This window comes from Acinonyx jubatus, chromosome D2, assembly GCF_027475565.1.
Source record: "Acinonyx jubatus isolate Ajub_Pintada_27869175 chromosome D2, VMU_Ajub_asm_v1.0, whole genome shotgun sequence".
Taxonomy (NCBI): domain Eukaryota; kingdom Metazoa; phylum Chordata; class Mammalia; order Carnivora; family Felidae; genus Acinonyx; species Acinonyx jubatus.
Window position 1 is genome coordinate 11952445 of NC_069393.1, and position 21108 is coordinate 11973552.

Here is a 21108-nt window from a genome sequence, read left to right on the forward strand (position 1 = left end):
GCCCCGGGGCAAGCCCTTTCTTACTCAGCTGTCAGGAGAAAAAGGCAAAAGTTTTTCTGTTTTCAGTCTTCCCACTTTTATGCTGACCCATGATGCAGGGGTCAGATTAAGTTTGAGTCTAAAACTTTCCTACTGGAGTGTAGGGAAAAGATTTGAAATGGAGGCGACCTCTTTGACCGCCTCAGGCTGCAGATTTCCCGAGGGTGTGCAACTGTGTGAACATTCACTGTTCATTCCCTTTTCCTTTCTTCCTACAGAAAATTCTGGTATGGCCACACGCTTTCACCACATGTCCTAGTTAGCCGACTGAAATTGCCGAATCATTGACGCCAGAAGTCCAAAATTCTTAGCGTGATACTGAGAGCCCTGCAAACCCTGGCCCCTTGGGCTCATGGAGAAATCTTACTCATCCTGTAAAACCCTAATCATGCGTCATTGCTCTGATGCCCTTTCCTGCCGACCCTAGGGCCAAAAAATTAATTATTAGGTTATTTGAAGCTCTGCTGTACCCTGCGGCCCATGTTGTTATTGAAACTATCATTCCACACCGCAATTATAATTACGTACAGCAATACATAATCACATTTTTCTGGAGCGCTGGAGGACTCAGAATTTATTTTGTGGGGTCAGGGGGTTCTGCTTATAAGTTTTTCACGACTTCATAGAGAACAAGTGAGCTGAAACAGGTTCCCAACTTACTGTGCCTCTTTCAAAACTGTCCGGGGTTTTCAAGGATAACAAAAAGGTGCCAGTGAAGATGTGATCGCCTGCTATGGACCGACTGGTACTGACCCATAGGAAGGCAGTCGCGTGTAGTGCAGTTTGCCGAGGTTGTATTTCCCTGTGCCGGGCAGTAAATTCATTGTGACCGAAGCAGTCTACACCCTCCACTGAGGCTGGACTCTGCCTCGTTAGGAAAAAGTAGGATTTGCAGAGTAGAAAAAGATTCCCGTCACTTTAGATCACGGGGTGACTGGTTTTCTCCAAATTCCTTCTCGACTGCCCCCAAAAATACTTGCATTCTGAAAAAACTATTTTCTCAGCAGTTGCCAACCAATCAATACTGCCCGATGCCTGCACTTTTGCAGAACTGAAGATACAACAACAATCATGTCACGCTGCCCTGTGCATAACAGGAGCTATGTTCCCTGTCTGTGGCATCGACCAGGGCCCTGGGGCAGCTCTTCATGGGAAATTTTTTTTTTTAATCTCTTGAAGAAGAGGTTTAAAAAAAAAAAAAAATGAAGTGTTTTTCTTTATGGACATTGTACCTCCCTCACCCATACCTTCCTTATTATTTAAAAAAAATTTTTAATGTTTATTCTTGAGAGAGAGAGAGAAGAGAGAGAAACAGAGCATGAGTGGGGGAGGGGGAGAAAGCGAGGGAGACACAGAAGCCAAAGCGGGCTCCAGGCTCCCAGCTGTCAGCACCGAGCCCGATGTGGGGCTTGAACCCACAAACCATGAGAGCACGACCTGAGTCAAAGTTGGACGCTTAACCAACTGAGCCACCCGGGTGCCCCTATTTTTTTTTAAATATTTACTTTCTGAGAGAGAGAGAGAAACAGAGCATCAACCAGGGAAGGGCAGAGCGAGAGAGGGAGACACAGAATCCAAAGCGGGCTCCAGGCTCCCAGCTGTCAGCACAGAGACCGACGCGGAGCTCGAACTCACGAACCACGAGATCATGACCTGGGCCGAAGTCGGGTGCTTAACCGACTGAGCCACCCAGGTGCCCCCATTCCGTCCTCATTATTAAGAGTGATTGTAAATGGACTATAACGACCGCCATTACGCCTGCTTCTGCTGCGGTCAGTCTGCACTGTCTGTCTTACCTTGGTAATTGCTAACGAAGGGAGAGCTTCAGCCTCAGCTCGGACTTGGTCGAGTTTGTTCTCTGGCACAAAGAGTTCGTGGATGCCTTTCATTATAGTGTGGGGTACGATGTTCTGCAATGAAGCGGAATTGGTAACAATTTGAAATGAAAACGGTAAGAAGGATGCCTTGGTAAATAAGTGATCTTCTGTGATTTGGTTCAACTTCAGAAAAAAAGAGAAAGAAGAAAAGACGGCCGGGCCACCCACCTGCTCCTGCAGGAGCTCCACCACCTGCTGGACACAGTCACTCACTGGAGACAAGTTGGTTTTGAGCACAAGCTCGGGAGTTTCGGGTTTCTCGTAATCAGAATCGATACCTGTGAACCCTGCCGGGCACAAGGGTGAAGATCACATCAGCACCAACAGAACAGTCTTTTTAAACAACAAGACATAACACGGGTCAGAATCATGCGTTAAGCTGAGGATTTAGATTATAACAGAAAAGGTCATCGGCCACCCTTGACCTCTAGCCAGAGATAAAATATGTATACACACACACACACACGCGCACACACACACACACACACAGAGCTGTATTATCCACATAGAAAGCCCCAAATTATCAACAAAATTTGGGGAGGTCCAAGCCCTCTGGAGCTGAGTAGAATCTAAAAGGAAGACAAGCAGAAGAGAAAAGTCTAAAACCATCCCCTCTAGACACACACTCATGTGCACAAACCCATTTCAGTTCCGTGAACTTTACTACTCACGACCGAGGTGATAGTTCTTGGAAAATACAAGCCCACCTTTTAATTAGCCCGGGGACATCGTGAATATATTGTGCTTTGGGGGCGCCTGGGTGGCTGAGTCGGTTAAGTGTCCGACTTCGGCTCAGGTCACGATCTCACGGGTCATGGGTTCAAGCCCCGCATCGGGCTCTGTGCCGACAGCTCGGGGCCTGGAGCCCGCTTCGGATTCTGTGTCTCCCTCGCTTTCTGCCCCTCCCCCGCTCACGCTCTGTCTCTCCCTCTCTCTCAAAAATAACATTAAAAAAACAATTTTTTAACATACTGTGGTTTGCCAAAAAGTTGGGTGCGCTACATGCGATTTTGGAAAATGGGTTTTGAAACCTCAGACGGGTTTGTGGGGACAGACTGCCAAGGCTCAGCGGCAGAAGTAACTTACGCACGGGCCACCGCGCTGGCTCCCCTACCTTTGATCTCCCCGGCTCGGGCCCGCTTGTAGAGACCTTTGACATCTCTACTTTCGCAGATGTTTAGAGGCGCGTCAACAAATATTTCAAAGAACGGCAGTCCTGCAGATTCGTGGATCTTGCGGGCATTCTCACGGTCCTGGGGAAAACACATTGGGGAGGGTAAGCAGAGCTTTGGCCACAGAAAGCTCCCTCACAAAACGGTGTGGGCTCTGGGACTTGATCGTTGTTGGGGTTTTTTTTCGTTTTTTTTTTTTTAAGTTTGTTTATTTTGAGAGAGACAGAGGTAGCATGAGGGGAGGAGGGGCAGAGAGAGAGAGGGAGACAGAGGATCCCAAGCAGGCTCCGAGCTGTCAGCGCAGAGCCCGACGCGGGGCCCCGACACACAGACCGCAAGATCGTGACCTGAACCGAAGTCGGGCGCTTAACGACTGAGCCACCCAGGCCCCCACTGAACTGCCCATTGTCTTCAGCAAACCATAAGCATTCTGAGTTTTGGAGAAATGAGATTAGAGAGGCTTTGGCTTTTTTTGTTTAACTTTCTCTTCCTTTCAGCTGCGGCCAGATGTCCCTCACGGTGCTGAGTGCGGAAGGGTTTTATGTCAGCCGGTGGCCCGGCATCTGGGAATGAAGGAACTCTCTTTGCATAACCAGTATGAAACAGGAAATGGGGGAGCAAGAGAAGAAAGAGTGGGGGAAATTGAAAAGACAACATTCGCTGGTGCCCTCCCCTCCACGTGACTCCTCTCTCCGGAGGTTTAGAAGCACTGGCATGGGGGCGGGGGAGCTGGGGGGATGGGACGGGGCGGGCGGCGGTGGGGGGGGAAGGGCCACATCATCTTACCTTCGTGAACGGAGAAATGAAGCTGGTGATACAGACCAGACCAGCGTCAGCGAACAGCTTGGCCACCTCGGCGATTCGGCGGATGTTCTCCTCCCTGTCCCCAGGGGAGAATCCGAGGTTTTTGTTCAGGCCGTGACGGACATTGTCCCCATCGAGGGAGTAGCACGGGATGCCGTGGGACACAAGGTACTCCTCCAGAGCAAAACTTATCGTCGTTTTTCCAGCACCAGACAGACCTGTTCATTTCAACCAGTTGATCTCAAATCAATACCACAAAAATCGAGGAAAAAAGCACAGTTTACTACGAGTCAAGTATTTGCACTCCTGTGTTGAAATAGCCGGCTGTTCCGTGTTAGAGTTACAGCATTTCGCAGCAAGTGGGGTTCCTAAGTTGGGGGGCCCGGGGTGGGGGGGGGGGTTACACATGGTTCTTGGTGTTTCCTGTTTTGCCTGAAGGGTATTGGCAAGATCAGAACACTGTGCGTGCAAATCCAGATCCTGGCTTCTCTTGAGAAAAAAAAAAAAAAATCAGAATAGCTCAACGGCCCCTCCTGACAGGAATCGCCTGGGGTGGAGGGGACAGCCAGTCATGGAGAGCGGGAGGCCCACCTCTCCCGTGGAGGCTGATAACCATTTTGGACAACAGACCCCTCTGGCTTCAAGATGTTTTCCAAAACGACTCTCGACACAGGAAGACAGTCCTGAGCCAGGAGACCGATGCACGGTCAGGTGCCTGGAGTCTTCACGCGAGAACTGAGTTGCCATGTGCCTCTTCCCCCGGTTTCGAGGCACAATGACAGAGACGCCACACTTTATAGTTTCTCTATGAGGGAAGTCGTGAGGAGAAAGACAAAGTTGACTGCCCAAAATTACTTAAGAGCTCACAACCTCAACTGCCCTGGAAATGTAGCACTCCAAAAATCCAGTTGTCCTAAAGGTCTCTAAATCCGAAAATGCAGCATAGCACCAAGCCACGGTCGGGCAGCCAGCCGGGTGTGGGAGAGGAAAAGTTACGGGGGGCAGAAAAGAAGGACAAGGGCTTAACACAAAGAAGATGGCAGGGGGAAGGAGAGAAAGGACAAAAAGAAATAAGAGAAAAGCAGGGGTGAAAGAGAGAGAGGAATAAAGACTTGGAAAGAGGGGCGCCTGGCTGGCTCAGGCAGAGGGACATGTGACTCTTGATCTCAGGGTCGTGAGTTCAAGCCCCACGTTGGGTATAGAGATTACTAAAAAAAATAAGCTTAAAAAAAAAAGACTTGGAAAGAAAGGGGATATACAAAAGTAAACAATCAGTTTCCGAGGTTTAGTTATGTTTTCCAATCAGGCCCTTGGCCTTCACAGAGAATCATGAGTAGAAATGGCATCTTTGTAAGTCACTGTTGAAGGCACTATTATATTAGTGTGTGACTCAGTTTCATTCGAATAGGGACACAGGTGATAAATTCCTCTTAGCATTGTGTCTGGTGTGGGGTAGGAGAGGCAGGACTCCCGAATCTCTGGCATGTTCTCTCACGTCGGAAAAGGACAGAAATAATAGAAATGCCCTTCGATTTTGCTTCAGGTCTCAAAGCTAAGAGCTAAATCACAGTGACTGTATTAAACCAGGTTGTCGGCATATTTATTTTAATGCACTGAGCTAACGTGAATCACACTTCCCAAGAGCTTTACTACGGGCCAGGCACGAGGCCCAGTGCCTACATGCTTTATTTCTTTTATTCCTACCCCCGTCCCCGGGAGGCCGGTCCTGTGCTGACTCTCATTTCACAAATAAGAAACCAAGGTTTGGCCGGGTTAGCTGCCTTGTCCCAAGTCACACGGTTAATGTAAGTGGAGCTGGGGCTCCAAACCAAGTCTCTGATTCGAAATACTTGGTTTCTCTTGGTCTGCCCGGTCACTAGCCTATCTTGGCAGCCTAAGAACATGGAATAAATCGGGGAAAGAGGTCTTTTTTTAAGAGTAAGAAAAAGACAGCGGAAGTGCATCCTTTAGGGTTTTGGGCTTTTCTTCCCTCTTCTACCTGTTCTCTTTTTGGTTTTAAGGCCGTTCCACGTTCGATAACGCGGACCCCGCGTGTATGTCCCGGGACAAAAACCGAACACGTGAAGGCAAACACGTAAGAAGAGGGAAGCGTCTGGAACACACAGCCGTGTTTTGTCTACTGCTGCCCAGCATGTCTCTGAGATGCAGTTGGGGGGCGAGTCCAGGAATCGTGACAGGTGAACAGCGCTGTTCGGATTATAGCGAGCTCCTGCTCCGCTGTCTATCCCCACCCTGCCAGCTGGCAAAACGTGCTGTGCCACGGAGGGATGAAACCAGGAAGCCAAAGGCAAGTGCCTCCGGCACCGGGGAAAAAACTTGGGAAAGAATGAGGCTGGTAGAGACAGGAACAGGAAAGACTCAACGGCAAGGGAAGGGGTGAGGCGGGTCCTGCCCGCCATATTCTTGAGAGTTCCCTTCGGGTCGGAATGAATCCGCATCTGTGAGCAGAGAGGAACACATTCGTTGATCTCAGAACCTGGGCAAACATCTTTGCGTCTATTTGAAATACCGGGTGCGTGGTACTTCCTTTTGAGTCCGGGCTACGCTGGCCTTCTCCCAGGGATCCACGTCCTGCGCCTTGTACTCCGAGTATAAGGTGACAGCCCAGGACTAATTCCTGTTCTGTCACCAACCCGCAGCTTGGACATTCTGAGACTATAAAAACACAGGAAAAGGGGGCTGCCTGGGTGGCTCAGTCGGTTAAGCGGCCGACTTCGGCTCAGGTCACGATCTCGCGGTCCGTGAGTTCGAGCCCCGCGTCGGGCTCTGTGCTGACAGCTCAGAGCCTGGAGCTTGCTTCGGATTCTGTGTCTCTGCCTCTCCCCAATTCATGCTCTGTGTCTCTCTGTCTCTCAATAATAAATAAAAGTTAAAAAAACGTTTCAAAAAACACAGGAAAAGGGAGATTCGTTTGGTCACCTCCGCGGGACTGAGTTATTTCTATTTGCAAGGGGCAATCGTCAGCCTAATGAAGGTTCACTGGTTTTCCTTCTTATGCAGAACCTTACTTTTTTTTTGAAGCGAAACATTCCCCACAATGTTAAAACATCAGAAAACAATAAAGAACATCTGTAAACATCCAAAACTTCACAGACAGCCAAATGCTTGTTGTCAAATAAGGAATCTGCCAGTAAATGTGTTTGGGCACAAGGATCCTTTAGAACTAGCTGAAAGCAACGCCATGGTCAACCTGTCCCTTTCTTTCCTGCCAGAGAGGACGTGAACCCAGAAGAAGCTCAGTGCCTTAATGGAGGCCTTGTTCCCCCTGACGGCAGAGGGAGGGCTAAGGCCCAGGCTTTTCACACGGTTCCCGGCCGCATTCCCGTGTTAAAACAGACACGCGATATGTGTAATATATTACACCAAGTTCCTTAAAATTGTGTGTCACGCACCAGTGTTCAATGAACAAAATGCATACGTATCTATCAGCACAACATACCCGTCAGCCACACGGTGCACCCTCGGAATCCGCCCCGTGTCCCAACCACCTGGCCTCTCTTGTTCCGGCTCACATGGTGGGCCTGATAGACGACGTTGGTGGACTTCTGCCGGCTCTCCTACAAGGTAAGACCAAGCCCAGTAGCGTGTTAGTAAAATAATACACTACGTATACATAAACTAAACAATAAAATGACCGATGACGTGAACGGTCATCCCTAACCGAAACTTAGACACTTGTTAATTCTACTAATTTAGAGAAAGACGCTGCCTTTAGGACACACCCCATGACCCGCTGAAAGCGTCACTTGAATAAAACAATTACTGACACACTGTAAAAGTTCTGGTTCCGTGACATTTAAAAGTGCGCACCTTGGGGCGCCTGGGTGGCTCGGTCGGTTGAGCGGCCGACTTCGGCTCAGGTCACGATCTCGCGGTCCGTGAGTTCGAGCCCCGCGTGGGGCTCTGGGCTGACAGCTCAGAGCCTGGAGCCTGTTTCCGATTCTGCGTCTCCCTCTCTCTCTGACCCTCCCCCGTTCAGGCTCTGTCTCTCTCTGTCTCAAAAATAAATAAACGTTAAAAAAAATTTTTTTTAAAGGAAAAAAAATAAATAAAAATAAAAGTGTGCACCTGTAGGGGCGCCTGGGTGGCTCAGTCAGTCAAGCGCCCGACTGATTTCGGCTCAGATCGTGATCTCACAGTTCGTGAGTTCCAGCCCCTCACTGGGCTCAGTGCTGACACGGCAGAGCCTGCTTGGGATTCTCTCTCTCTCTCTCTCTCTGCCCCCTCCCCCCTCTCAAATGCTCTCTTTCTCTCTCTCTCTCTCTCTCTCTCTCAAATAAATGTCAAAACATTTTTTTCATGTGCACCTTTACATAATGGTTAGGGGAACGCCTTTGTCTCTGTAAGTGCATATTCTCACCAAATGCTATGGATGTCAGTGGAAAACAACCCAGATAACTCAGCCCCCGGGGAAGTGCTAGGAAGGGGCTCACTGAGCCCCTCTCTCTACAGAGCCAGGAAGAAGCCCGATCTTGAGATCACGATCACAAGAGTCAAGCGCTGAGACAGCAACACCCAGCTCGCTCCCTGCAGACTCAGACTATAGTCCCAGCGCCCGAGGCTGCTTTTCACAAGCACTACCCTCTGCTTCTACTTCCCCAAGGGTCAGCGTGTGAACTTTCTAATCTTTCAAAAAGCCCCGCAGAAGCAGAAGTGTGCCAGTCATGAGTCTTGGAGGCAAATTCAAATCTCGAGTGTCTTTATGTGGGCCGCAATAAAATCAGCCAGTACGGGCACGGATTATCTGATCCTGATCCTACACTCTGATGAATAAAAATGGTAACATGAGCCAGTAAGTACAGTCTGGGGTGGACATTTCCTAAATAACAAGTGATCCTAGGGCAGTGGGTAGGGGGGATCCCATATGGTGGTTACTGATATTCTTCGAGCAAGTCCCAGAGAAAACTCGGGGCCACATGTGGGCAATTGTATACTCTGGAGCAAATTAAATTACTTCTTTATAGCACCTCATTTGGGGGAAAAAAACAAAAAAAAACAAAGAGGAATACAGCTAAACCGTTCAGGACCTTGTATGAGATCATGGGTGTGAACATATTGTATACATGGTCAAGTTCTCCGCGACAACGGACGCTGCTGATGATTACCGGGTGTCTACCCCCAGCAGGAGAGGCTGGAGCCAGCTGGGTTAGGACCAGGGAAACGGCTTGGAGACCAAGGGGAAAGAGCCAGCCCCCTGCTGGCCCTTGGGGGCTCAGAAACGCAGCATACATCGGTGGGCAGGGCCCCGCCAGAGAGGCATGGAACCCAGCAAAGGGGCAGTCAGGAAGGAGACAGGCATTTTCAGTGCCAGAGGGAGCCAAAGCTAGGTGCCGAAGGCACAGTGGAATCTGGTTTAAGTCACATAAACCCTCTGAGGCTAGAGGCTCTGATCATCTTTCAAGCAACCCCAGTCAGAACCCAAGAAGCACGAGACGGTTCATAAATGAGGTCAAATGAGATTCATTCGTGAGATATTCTAGCATCTGTTCCCCTCGGGTGAGCAAATCCCCTGAAGGTATCCTGAGACCTTCGTGCCAAGAGTACTTTATAGCTCAAGGAGAACATTAAAATTTCCTTTTCTCTCTGTTTCCTGGTTAATCACTGCCATTCAGTCAAGGAAACTGTGTCTGGATATCAGATCCAAAAGTCAGTTCATCTGTTCACTCATTGATTCTTTCAGCAAATGTTTATTTAAATGAGCTCCTTCCTATTCTGTGCCAGGGGCCATCCTAGGCACCGGGAATAAGATACTAAACAAAGCAGGATGGCATCATTTTGGGGAGAAATATAGACGGAAGAGATGAAGTAAGTGGGGCCCCACACCCCGGAGAGCTGGAGGGTCTCATACATACATGTGTATCCTCTTTGAAGATCTGAACACCCAGTTCACAAAGACACACAAACGGCCAGAGAGTACTGAAGTGCTCGATGTCACGGGTCACGAGAGAATCCCAACTGCGACCCAAATGAGACGCCATTGCTAACATCGAATGGCACCAAGGACATCGCTCTCATGTTAATAGTGGAGGGTGTCAGGTGGGACGACCATCCCGGAAACACGCCCGGCAGGTGCCTTGTAAAACTAAACATTAACCTCCAGTACCACTCAGCAATTGCGTTCGTACGCAATGACTCCAGAGAAAACGTTTCACAGGCACGGACTCGAGAGAAAACGTATCCACAAAAAGACACGTACAACTTCATTTGGACAAAAACCGCAAAGAGCCGAGTATCCATCAACGGGAAAACAGGACACACACACACACACACCCCAAGTCAGAATGGCAGCTTTCCCCAGGGGAGAGCAGTGTCGGAAGTCTTGGCAAGGGTTTGAAGTACACAGGTGCATTGGCTGGCCCTCCCGGAATATTTACTTAAGATGGACATTTCATTACGTGTAAATTTTACCACACACACAAAAAGAGCCATAAAAAAAAAAAAAAGGAAGCAAAGAAGAAAATATGTAACAAGACTCAGATGTCAAGACTCAGATGACGAAATTCTATTGTTCCACACTGTTGCCTTTATTAAAAAAGGGCTCTGATCCTAATCACAACACCCTTGACTTAAGCGATGGCCACCCACCTGTATGCACGAACACCCACCAGAGCTGAATTTGTCCACAAAGATGTTCTTTTGCTCTCATTGGGGTTTTTTTTTTGTTTGTTTGTTTGTTTTTTTCCTCGCCACAGGTGGAGATCCAGAATAAACTCTAAACTTTCTTCATCTGTGGAAACTTTGTTACCATCTTGTAAATTGTGTTCCCACCAAGTGCTTGGTTTTCAAAAACAGTTCAGAATCCACTGGGGGAAAAAAGCTCCCACTGTAGTGTTTAATAGTTCACCTCTGACTTTTCGGGGTTTTTTATTAGCTAAATCTTAATCATTGATGTTTGTACAAGTGTTCTATCATTCCAGCAATGTCTCAACAAACAAAATCTTTTCAGATGGCCAGGTACTGGGCTTTTTGGTTCAGGAAAGCATTTTTGCTTCTTATTTATATCTCCCCTTGATTTTCTCCAAAAGGCAAACAGAATAGAAACAGATGTTTCGAATGATATTTGAACTGCAAAGGGGCCGGGCAGCCAAAAACTTTGCTTTGCTGAAACCTTTACTCTCTTCTAGCGAGCATATGCTGCTGTTCTAAACTTTGGAAAGAAAGGGGCTGTCAGAAAAAGAATGCTCTCTATGGAAAACAAAACACACGGTAAAGAAAAAAAAAATGTTTGCTTCCCTGCGTGTATCAACAGAGAGCCTCAGCACCTCATTGAGCACCACTTCCTAGCAGAAACCATAACGTTGGTGGCATGTTTCTGTTCTGGGTCCCTAGGAAAATTTTGGCAAAAAGCCCTGCCTTTTTCCAGTCACTGGCCCAGAAAGGCTCCCTGAAGCATTAACAGGGGTAGGGTGAGTATGGGGTTTGGAGTCCAGCAAACCTGGGTTTGAAACCTGCTTCGTAGCCTTCCTGGCTCTGGGACTCTGGGTACGTTAATAACATCACGGAACCTCCACCGGCTGCTCTGTAAAATGGGGCCAAGAAGTTTCCTCACAGGGTTGCTGAAAGGATTACATAAAATGATTCTCTATATAAAGTATCAGAGAAAATACAGGACACACAGGAAGACAGTGAATCTTACGTGGCCCGGGTGGCATTTAATCTAGTCTGGAGAAAATCATGGTTGTTTGTCTAAATCAGCCAGACTCAGAAGCGACCTAGGGACTTGGGTCCACACTAAGGCTGGTCTGGGGAGGTGGGGCAGGACAGGACTTCGAATGGGGCAAAGAGTTAAACACATACACCCTATGTTGTTGTTGTTGCTGTTCTGATTATTATTACCTTTGACCCAAGGTCCAGCCAGTAAACACTCCACACCTCGGTGCACGACCCTATGTTGTTGTTGTTGTTGCTGTTGTGATTATTATTACCTTTGACCCAAGGTCCAGCCAGTAAACACTCCACACCTCGGTGCACGACCCTATGTTGTTGTTGTTGTTGCTGTTGTGATTATTATTACCTTTGACCCAAGGTCCAGCCAGTAAACACTCCACACCTCGGTCCACTCATCAGTGACCAGGGTGTCGGCTCCCCGCTCAGTCCTCAGTTACCCGCACAGGATGGCCTTTGCCCCAGGGCAGCCTCACCCCTGCTAGTGCAAGGACCTTGTCCCACAGCCCAGGGTCGCAGCCCCAGATCAGTCGCTCTGACTCTGGCGCCGGGTGGTGCAGAGAGGGGAGGGCCCAGCCTCAGCCTTGACTTTGCGTGACTAGGAGAAAGGGGAAAGGGCTGGGCAGGGCATCCGAGTCCAAGCTGGGTGTCGTGAAAGGTTCAGCGCCAGAGGAACCAGGACGCGGGAGCCGGTGGGTCAGACAGGGGTTTCCCTGCGCTCCCAGGCCGTTTGGACCTTTGCGAAACGTCTTCACTAGAAGATGGTCAAGTGGATTTGAATTTCTCCTGCACCCTCCCGCCTCCCACACCGCGCAAACACAGCCACCTCCCGGCCTAAGGACAACTCCGCGCCGGTCCCGCCTGCCTCTGGGCGTCCCCGTGGCGGAAAGTGCTCCAGGCGCGCCCACCCTTCCCCACCACGGCCAGGTCCCCCCTCTGCCTACACAGAACCCCACGTTCCCTGTTCCAGCCGGGTGACTTCTGTGTCACAGCTTCATCACTGGGGACTACATGAGATGACGCACATTCGGGCTTTTGACGCCACACAAGAGTGTAAATAATAGAAAACTCTTTCCCTGGGCGCCTGCGTGGCTCGGCCGGTTGAGCATCCGACTCTTGATTTCAGCTCAGGTCATGATCCCAGGGTCGTGGGACTCAGCCGGTCAGCACGGAGCCTGCTTAGGATTCTCTCCTTCTTCCTCTGACCCTCCCCTGCTCGCTCTCGCTCTCTCTCTCTCTCTCAAAATAAAATAAGTAACAAAATAAATAAATAAACATCTCGCTTTGTTGGCATTCTCAATAGGAAGACCTTCAAATGTTTTATAATTATCAATGTGCATTTATATTTCTTCCCTTTCAGGTTATTTCCTTGGGACATATAACTCAGAATGAAATGGTTGAGTATTAAAGGTCATGAACTATTTCCTAGGTCTCACTATGGACTGCCAATTCATTCCAGAAAGACAAAACCACCAAAGGGGCGCCTGGGTGGCGCAGTCGGTTAAGCGTCCGGCTTCAGCCAGGTCACGATCTCGCGGTCCGTGAGTTCGAGCCCCGCGTCAGGCTCTGGGCTGATGGCTCAGAGCCTGGAGCCTGTTTCCGATTCTGTGTCTCCCTCTCTCTCTGCCCCTCCCCCGTTCATGCTCTGTCTCTCTCTGTCCCAAAAATAAATAAACGTTGAAAAAAAAAATTTTAAAAAAAGACAAAACCACCAGACTGCCATATACTTGTTTCTACATAACCCAACTCATGTGCTGTGTTTGCAATTTTATTTTATTTTTTTCCTCCTAGATTAGTTACTAGTAAGAATATGCATTTCTACGTAAGTTACAAATGCCATTTGCATAGTCATCTCTCTCCGTCGTAATTTACTATACTCTGGACAATGACCTCACTCACTGTTAAAATACGTATCTTGTTCTTTTTTCTGTACTTTGTAGAGTAAAATCTTTTAAAATGTTTTTTTTTTTTTTTACATTTATTTATTTTTCAGAGACAGGGAGAGACAGAGCATGAGCAGGGGAGGGAGGGGCAGAGAAAGAGGGAGACACAGAATCTGACGACTCAGGCTCCAGGTTCTGAGCTGTCAGCACAGAGCCCGACAGGGGGCTCGAACTCACGAACTGCAAGATCATGACCTGAGCCGAAGTCGGACACTTAATTGACTGAGCCACCCAGGCGCCCTTGGATGTTCTGCACGCAGACCTAATGCTTTACACGCTTAGAGACTTAAGTCTTCTGTTTTAGACTTCACTGTCAACCCTAAGTGTGGGAAGCTATGGCTTATGTATCTTATATTCCTGACAAGGACCAGCTAGGAGGAAATGATACGGATTTTAAGGCTGGCCAGTTCAGACTCGGGTCAAATTCTGGCTCCCCTCGCACCTTGAACAAGCTAAACCTGACCGCTCTAAATCTTGCAAAATTGTGGGGTTACAATTCTTGCTAACTGCTGCAAGGATAAAAAGGAGATAGCAAATGTGCAGTACCTAGGCTTGACTAAGTGCTCAGTAAATATTTGTTGGATGAATAATAGAAGTTTGACAAATATTCCGTTGGCTGATGGACTGAAGCGGATATCCTTAAACAATCTCTCGTCCATTCTTTGAAATCTGCATCAAATCTGCCCCAAATGTGAAACAGTTTGCACTTGGGGTTTCTAGTGAGTCTCCCATATCTCCGGAGACTCACTGCAGCTGATGGGACTCAATGCATTCCAGTTAGTGCTGAAATCCACACCATCACCTGAATCCGGTAAAATATTAAACTGGACATCAATTGAAGGCATTTCTTGAATAAGTTAAACAGGCCACATACTTCCTAAGCACTACCTCTCACGGATTATGCCACTGTTTTTCCACCACAACTGCAAAACAAGTAACGCAAAGATTGCCAAACTAAAATGTGTATCATTGTCAACTAAAAGAGTTCCTCAGCCTGAAATAGCCTGAAATCACCATTCTGAAGAGTTCGTATCAAGATGCTCGCACATGCGAACCTCGCTCACTCTGTGCTCGAACACAAGTAAATTAAAACTTCCCCTGCCACACTGACTGTCCTACATACAGGGTGAGGCCAATACCTAAGGATAAGAAACGTCACTAAACTCATCATGCTCTGAGATAAACACAATCATCCTGCCCAGCTCAAGTCTTTCTTTTAAATGTATAGTACTGTGATAATTTTTTGATGATTCGATGACGAGAACTCAGGGACCAAAACTGAGATCGGAAGGCACAGTGTCTCCATCAACCCTCACGAGTGCACCCAGAGAGGCACCTACTTCAGTGAGGAGGAGCAAAGCCAAGGGCGTTTGTGAAAGAGCCAGATGAACGCCTTTCTTGTAGCTCACTGGCATTATTGTTATTGTTATTATTATTATTATTATTATTATTATTATTATTAGGATTCTAGGACTCTAACCCATTGCCATATGACTTTGATGCCCACCAGGAGATTCAGACGGATTAAAGAAACTGCTGCATGGGGGCGCCTGGGTGGCTCAGTCGGTCGAGCGTCCGACTTTGGCTCAGCTCATGATCTCACGGTCCGTAAGTTTGAGCCCCGCATGGGGCTCTGTGCTGACAGCTCGGGGCCTGGAGCCTGCTTCGGATTCTGTGGCTCCCCCTCTCTCTGTCCCGCCCCCACTTGTGCTCTCTCTCTCTTTCAGAAATAAACATCAAAAATTTTTTAGATAAATAAATAAACAGCTGCATGTAAAGTGTTTGTAACAGCGGCTTCCAGTGCCAAAGCTGTCCTCATCCCCCCTAGCCAGCCTCCTGCCTTCCCCCGTACACCCTGAGTGGCTCTCTGCAAGGTAGGGCATTGTCTACCGTCGTTCCGCTGTGGGCTCCAAATCTCCATCTTCAGACACCCAAATGCCCAGGACATGTGGTCCCCCAGGGCCTCTGAAACGCAGCAGGATCAAGGCAGAATTCATCTCCTGCCATCAACCGCGCCCCCCACGCCTGCTCCTTTGCCACATGCAATGACCTCACTTCTCCCGGTTAGCTAAGCTCGGCCACCCTACTGTGCCTTCCCTCTTAAAACACAAAAACCACGATTTATCAGTAAGTGCTGTCCACCTTAGCTACGAAATACCCTTCAAGCCACCCCGCTATTGGCAGTTAGCTAATTGTTCATGAGAACGTCCCGGACGGCCTTCAGACGGAACTCCCTGCCTCTCCCCCCACATCGGGTCACTCCCCTCCTTTACCAAGAGTAAAATTCTCTTGCTTAAAATCGTTTGGCTTTGGGGTGTCCGGGTGGCTCTGTTAGTTAAGCGTCCGATCTTGATTTCGGCTCGGGTCGTGCTCCCGCAGTTGGAGAGTTCAAGCCCCTCATCAGGCTCTGTGCTGACAGTGTGGAGCCTGCTTGGGATTTTCTCTCTCCCTCTCTCTCCGCCCCTCCCCTGCTCACACTTTCTCTCTCTCTCTCAAAAATAAATAAACATTAAAATAAAGTGTATTGGCTTCTTTGAAGTCCACAGACCTCACACGGGGGTCATGACCACCTTTTTCAGCATTACCTACTACTGCCTTTCTTGGCCTTTACCCCCCAGGCACCCATCCAAAACAAACCTTCCTTTTTTTTTGCTTTGCGCTTTCACCCACATTCTCCCTCCTTGTAACGTCCTGTTCTCTACACACCCGATGCTCCCTCACTCCTGCTGGTGTGGCTTCAACGTTGCTGTGAGCCTCTGGCTCATCTTCCCACCCACAGACAGGTTTAGCTTCTCCCTTGGATCCCACAGTATCCTGCTTCTGCCCATATCTCGCTTCCCAAACTTAACTGCAGAACTCTGAGGGGTGTATGTTAAAAATACAGATTCCCAAGACCAACCCCAAGAGACTGCGATTCGGCCGCTGTGGGGTAAGGCCCGAGAAATTGGCTTGTTTGTTTGTTTGTTTGGGAAGTACAAACGTGATGATTTGAACGCACAGGCAAATGTCAGAACGCTAGCCGATGTAAGAGAATTGATGTTAATTATGGTTATTAACCGACAGCTCTGTCTGCTTCCCCCAGATTAGGAGTTCGGGCGAGTCTGCACCCACATTTGTCCTGGAATCCATGTGTCTGGCCTATTGAAGGAGGTTAAGATTTACTGAATGAGGGCCGCCTGGGTGGCTCAGTCGGTTAAACGTCCGACTTCGGCTCAGGTCATGATCTCCTGGTTCTAGTCCCGCGTCGGGCTCTGTGCTGACAGCTTGGAGCCTGGACCTGCTTTGGATTCTGTGTCTCCCTCTCTCTCTGCCCCTCCCCCGCACGTGCTCTGTCTCTATGTCTTTCAAAAATAAATAAACATTAAAAGAAATTAAAATTTACTGAAATGAATATTAAGTATTTTCAGTGAAACTAATTTGTCATGCCCATGACAGTCCATAAGATAAGGTTTGTTATTTTTTTTTTAAGATGATCCATTTTTTTAACTGTTTTTATTATTTTTATTTTTGAGAGAGAGAGAGAGAGAGAGAGAGAGAGACAGAGTGTGAGTGGGGGAGGGGTAGAGGAAGACACAGAATTCCAAGCAGCTCCAGGCTCCGAGCTGTCAGCACAGAGCCCGATGTGGGGCTCCAACTCCCAAACCTCGAGATCATGACCTGAGCTGAAGTCGGACGCATAACCGACTGAGCCGCCCAGGCGCCCCTAATTCTAATGTGTATTATGGGCACAGGTAGAGGGCCTGATGCTGAACTACTCTTGGAAGAATATGGCAGCCAATGCAGGGGCACTGGTGACAGGAGGGGTAAAAATCTTTCCAAAATCTTGGCAGAGTTACAGATCTGGGGCTAAGCCATACTTATCAGCCCTGGCAGATGAACTCAACAATATCAATTAAAACCCGACGTACCTATGAACAGAAGCGCCGGCCCCCACCTCTCCTCCCCAGACTGGACGCATGTTCCCTTCAAACAGCAGAATGGTCTAAAGCTTAAAACATGGGTGGCACAGGCAGCGACTGGGGTCCCCCCCCGCCGGCTCTCCGACCTGCCAGCCGCACGCCTCTTGCAAATTCCTTAACCTCTCCATTCCTATCCCTGGAAAATCGCCTGCGTAACAGTCTGCCTAACTGAGCTGTCACAAGGATTAGATGAGAGAATGGACATAAAACAGTAGGGCCTGACCAATAGCTAAGCCCTCCCTGAATGTTAGCTACGCTTGTTGTTAATGATAATTAAAATAGTTATTATTACTAATAATTATAAAACAACAATAATTAAGTGACCGATCATAGCTAAAATTATCCAGACAGCCCAAGGGATTCTCTCTGCTCAGTCCTCCTCTGCCATGAAACATGTAGTACAGAAAGAAACGTAACCATATCCCTCAAAATTCAGGGGCATTCTCCCTGATTCTCCAGCTGTAAAAGCTCTTCGTGCCCTGCATTTCTAACTCCGCACAGAGCACAGAGCACGGGGCCCTCCTGACTCAAGCATATACAAAAATATCTCAGGGGGCGCCTGGGTGGCTCAGTCGGTTAAGCGTCCGACTTCCGCGCAGGTCATGATCTCAACCGCTTGGGAGTTCGAGCCCCACATGGGGCTCTGTGCTGACGGCTCAGAGCCTGGATCCCGCTTCGGATTCTGTGTCTCCCTCTCTCTCTCTGCCCCTCCCCCACTCTCACTCTGTGTGTGTCTCTCTCTCAAATATAAATAAACATTTAAGAAAATTTTTAATAAAAATTAAAAAAATATCTCAGTGGTCAGTCCCTTACCGAAACTTAGAGTTTCTAAAGCCTCACAAAACAGCATGCCGCATCAGGTCCATTTCACAGACAGCAAAGCTAAGGTGCCAAGAGGTCAAGTGTTTGACCCACGGTCACACAGAATCTCAAGTCCAAGTCTTCTTATTCCAAACTGAACAATCTTTGAGGGTCTTACACACTCAGTTTAGTCATTAGACACGGGGTGCACACGAGTCGTTACCACGGCTTCCTTACAAAGACGTGCCTGGGGCTGGTTGACAAAACCCAAGGGTGGAGACAGGCTGCCTACAAGAAGCCATTTTTTCCCCTCCAGAGGACAAGTCCAGGATCTAGAAAACCCATGTTTTGCGTATTTCATACCTTTATTCCCGACCTCTACTCCTATTGACTTAGATCTGGTTCCTAGAAATGACTGGGGCATTTCTACCCCAGATCCACCCCTGGGCACATGGCCCATTCTCCTGGAGCCTCTGGCCCCAGCTGTTGATTCTAAGACTTCTTAGAAACCACCTTTGCTCACCTGGGTTGACTCTTACCCAGCAGACCTGACACGGCTCGGTGGGTGGCCCTCTGCTGTGACAGTTCCATCTTTTCACACCTCACCTCGCACACCCTCTACCTCCAGCTTCTACGCACCCGTCAGTCTGAACCCCAGAATTTCCCCCCTAAAGCCCAAGCTGTCTCTTGCTTCTGGGTCCATGCACCACGCCATTCTTCATCTTTAACACTGAACTGTGAATAAGTAATATCCACATGACTCACAAACTTTGTTACACAAGAAGGTCTACCCGCCTCCCTTCCCACCTCCGAAGATACGTAACCCCTTCTATTAGTTCCTCGTATGTCCTGTCCGTTCTTTTTAAAAATTTTTTTTAATGTTTATTTATTTTTGAGAGAGAGACAGAGTGTGAGCGGGGGAGGGGCAGAGAGACAGGGAGACCCAGAATCGGACGCAGGCTCCAGGCTCCGAGAGCTGTCAGCACAGAGCCTGACTCGGGGCTGGAACTCACAGACCGTGAGATCATGACCTGAGCCGAAGTCGGATGCTTCACCAACGGAGCCATCCAGGTGCCCCATATCCTGTCAGTTTCTTGATGCGAACAGAAATAAAACTTTAAATCTGTATTTAATGTTTAATTGCTTCATCCTCCTTTCCACACTATTACACATCTTTATCAGCTCTATCTTGGTGAATCTTTCCACCTCCATACAGAGAGTTTTCTTATTCGTTTTACCCACATAGTGTTCCACGGTATGGATATACCATAGTGTGGCTAACTTTTGATAGACATTTCCAATGTTTTACTACTGTAAACAATGCAGCAATGGATTACCATGTGCTTAATTTCTCCCATGTGAAACTATGCCTATGGGATGAATTCTTAGAAGTGGGATCACTAGATGGTCAATCAATATGGGCATATTGATACATATAACTAAGTTGCCTTCCAGAGAAGATTCTGGAAAGTACACCAAGCTACACATTCACCATCGATACACAAGTTCCAGGTTCCCGACAGCACTGACACCAGGGTATGTTAGCAAGACTTTCGGATTTCTTCTAATCTAATGGGTAAAAAATGGTATTTCAATCTGATTTTACTTTGAATTTCTATTTTAGAATAGAATGATGCTGCACACCTTGTATTACGTTAGGCTTGTTTGTATTTCCTTTACTCATTTACTTTTTAAGCTTTCCTTCGTACCCCTCCCCCATCGTCTTACTGCATTCTTGGTCTTGTGCTAGTTGATTTATAGGAGCTCTTTCTATTGGCAGTAATCTTCCCATTGGTTCTTTGCTCCCTGACTTTGCGATTGGTATGACTTACGACTTGCTTACAATGTTGCTCGCCACAGAGTTAGTTTTTTCAGTGTAGTGGAACTGATCAATCTTTTCTTTCAGTCGGGACTCCAATTTTTCTGGTTATACTACAGCTTGGACACAACTGGTGTGACGGAACGTGAGTACCACGTCAAGCAAGAAAAAAGTAAGAAAAGACCGTAAATACAGAGTTGTTTTGTCAGTCTTTAAAAAAAACTGAAAGTCTGAATAAAAAAGAGTGGTTGGGCTTTTGTTTCTTAGAAATTTCTATCATTCTTGAGGATTTTCCTCTGAAGAAGAGAGAATATGTAAAATAGAATATATAACCTCAATGGTAAATAGTATAAAGTCTTTGCAATCCTGAGGCTTGATGAATTTATGAGAAGTCCCACATGCCTAATTCTTGTACTGGAAAAATATATGTGAATTAGCTTTTTATTTAGTGTCATTGTAAACGAAAGTGCTTATAATGAGTTATACATTCCTTAGAACAATGTAGATTAAACCATAATAATTTTTCCTTTATACGAAGGCTCCAGGTTATACCTGACTACATAGTACACGTTCATCTTCCCCTTGATCAAATTCAACCCTGCTAGAAATAAGGGCTTTAAGGATACACAATTCATTTGATTAGAACCTTAGAACAAACCAGTATATGAAGGAAAGTAGGTGACATTATGCCTACTAGGGCAGTTTTAAATCCGGTCATTTAAAAGATTACATCAAATTCAGAAAAGACTATGTGCAATTTCCTATTCAATCATCACTTCCTTGTGAAGTGGGTGTAAACTTTCGCATATTTACATTCTAGTTCCTTTACCTGAGTGCGCTAGTCTAGTAAGTAAATTAACCAGCGAAAATCTAAAATAAGACGGTCTTAGGGGGCACCTGGGTGGCCCAGTAGGTTAAGTGTCTGACTCCTGATCTCAGTTCAGGTCATGATCTCACAGTTCGTGGGATTGAGCCCTGAATCAGGCTCTGCACTGACGGTATGGAGCC

The 21108-nt window shown here is 47.6% G+C and overlaps 1 protein-coding gene across 4 annotated transcripts in view; it reads right to left on the reverse strand.

Annotated features, from left to right (window-relative positions):
* The window catches only part of PAPSS2 (3'-phosphoadenosine 5'-phosphosulfate synthase 2), a 73109-nt gene that overhangs the window by 24814 nt on the left and 27187 nt on the right, over window positions 1-21108 (reverse strand). For all 4 annotated transcript variants that reach the window (XM_027049945.2, XM_027049947.2, XM_053207873.1 and 1 more), the window contains exons 2-6: window positions 7353-7470; window positions 3875-4110; window positions 3031-3169; window positions 2085-2203; window positions 1836-1949 (exon numbers count right to left, since the gene is read on the reverse strand). In XM_027049945.2, the coding sequence (XP_026905746.1) occupies window positions 1836-1949; window positions 2085-2203; window positions 3031-3169; window positions 3875-4110; window positions 7353-7470 (726 nt within the window). The remainder of the gene's footprint in view (window positions 1-1835; window positions 1950-2084; window positions 2204-3030; window positions 3170-3874; window positions 4111-7352; window positions 7471-21108) is intronic.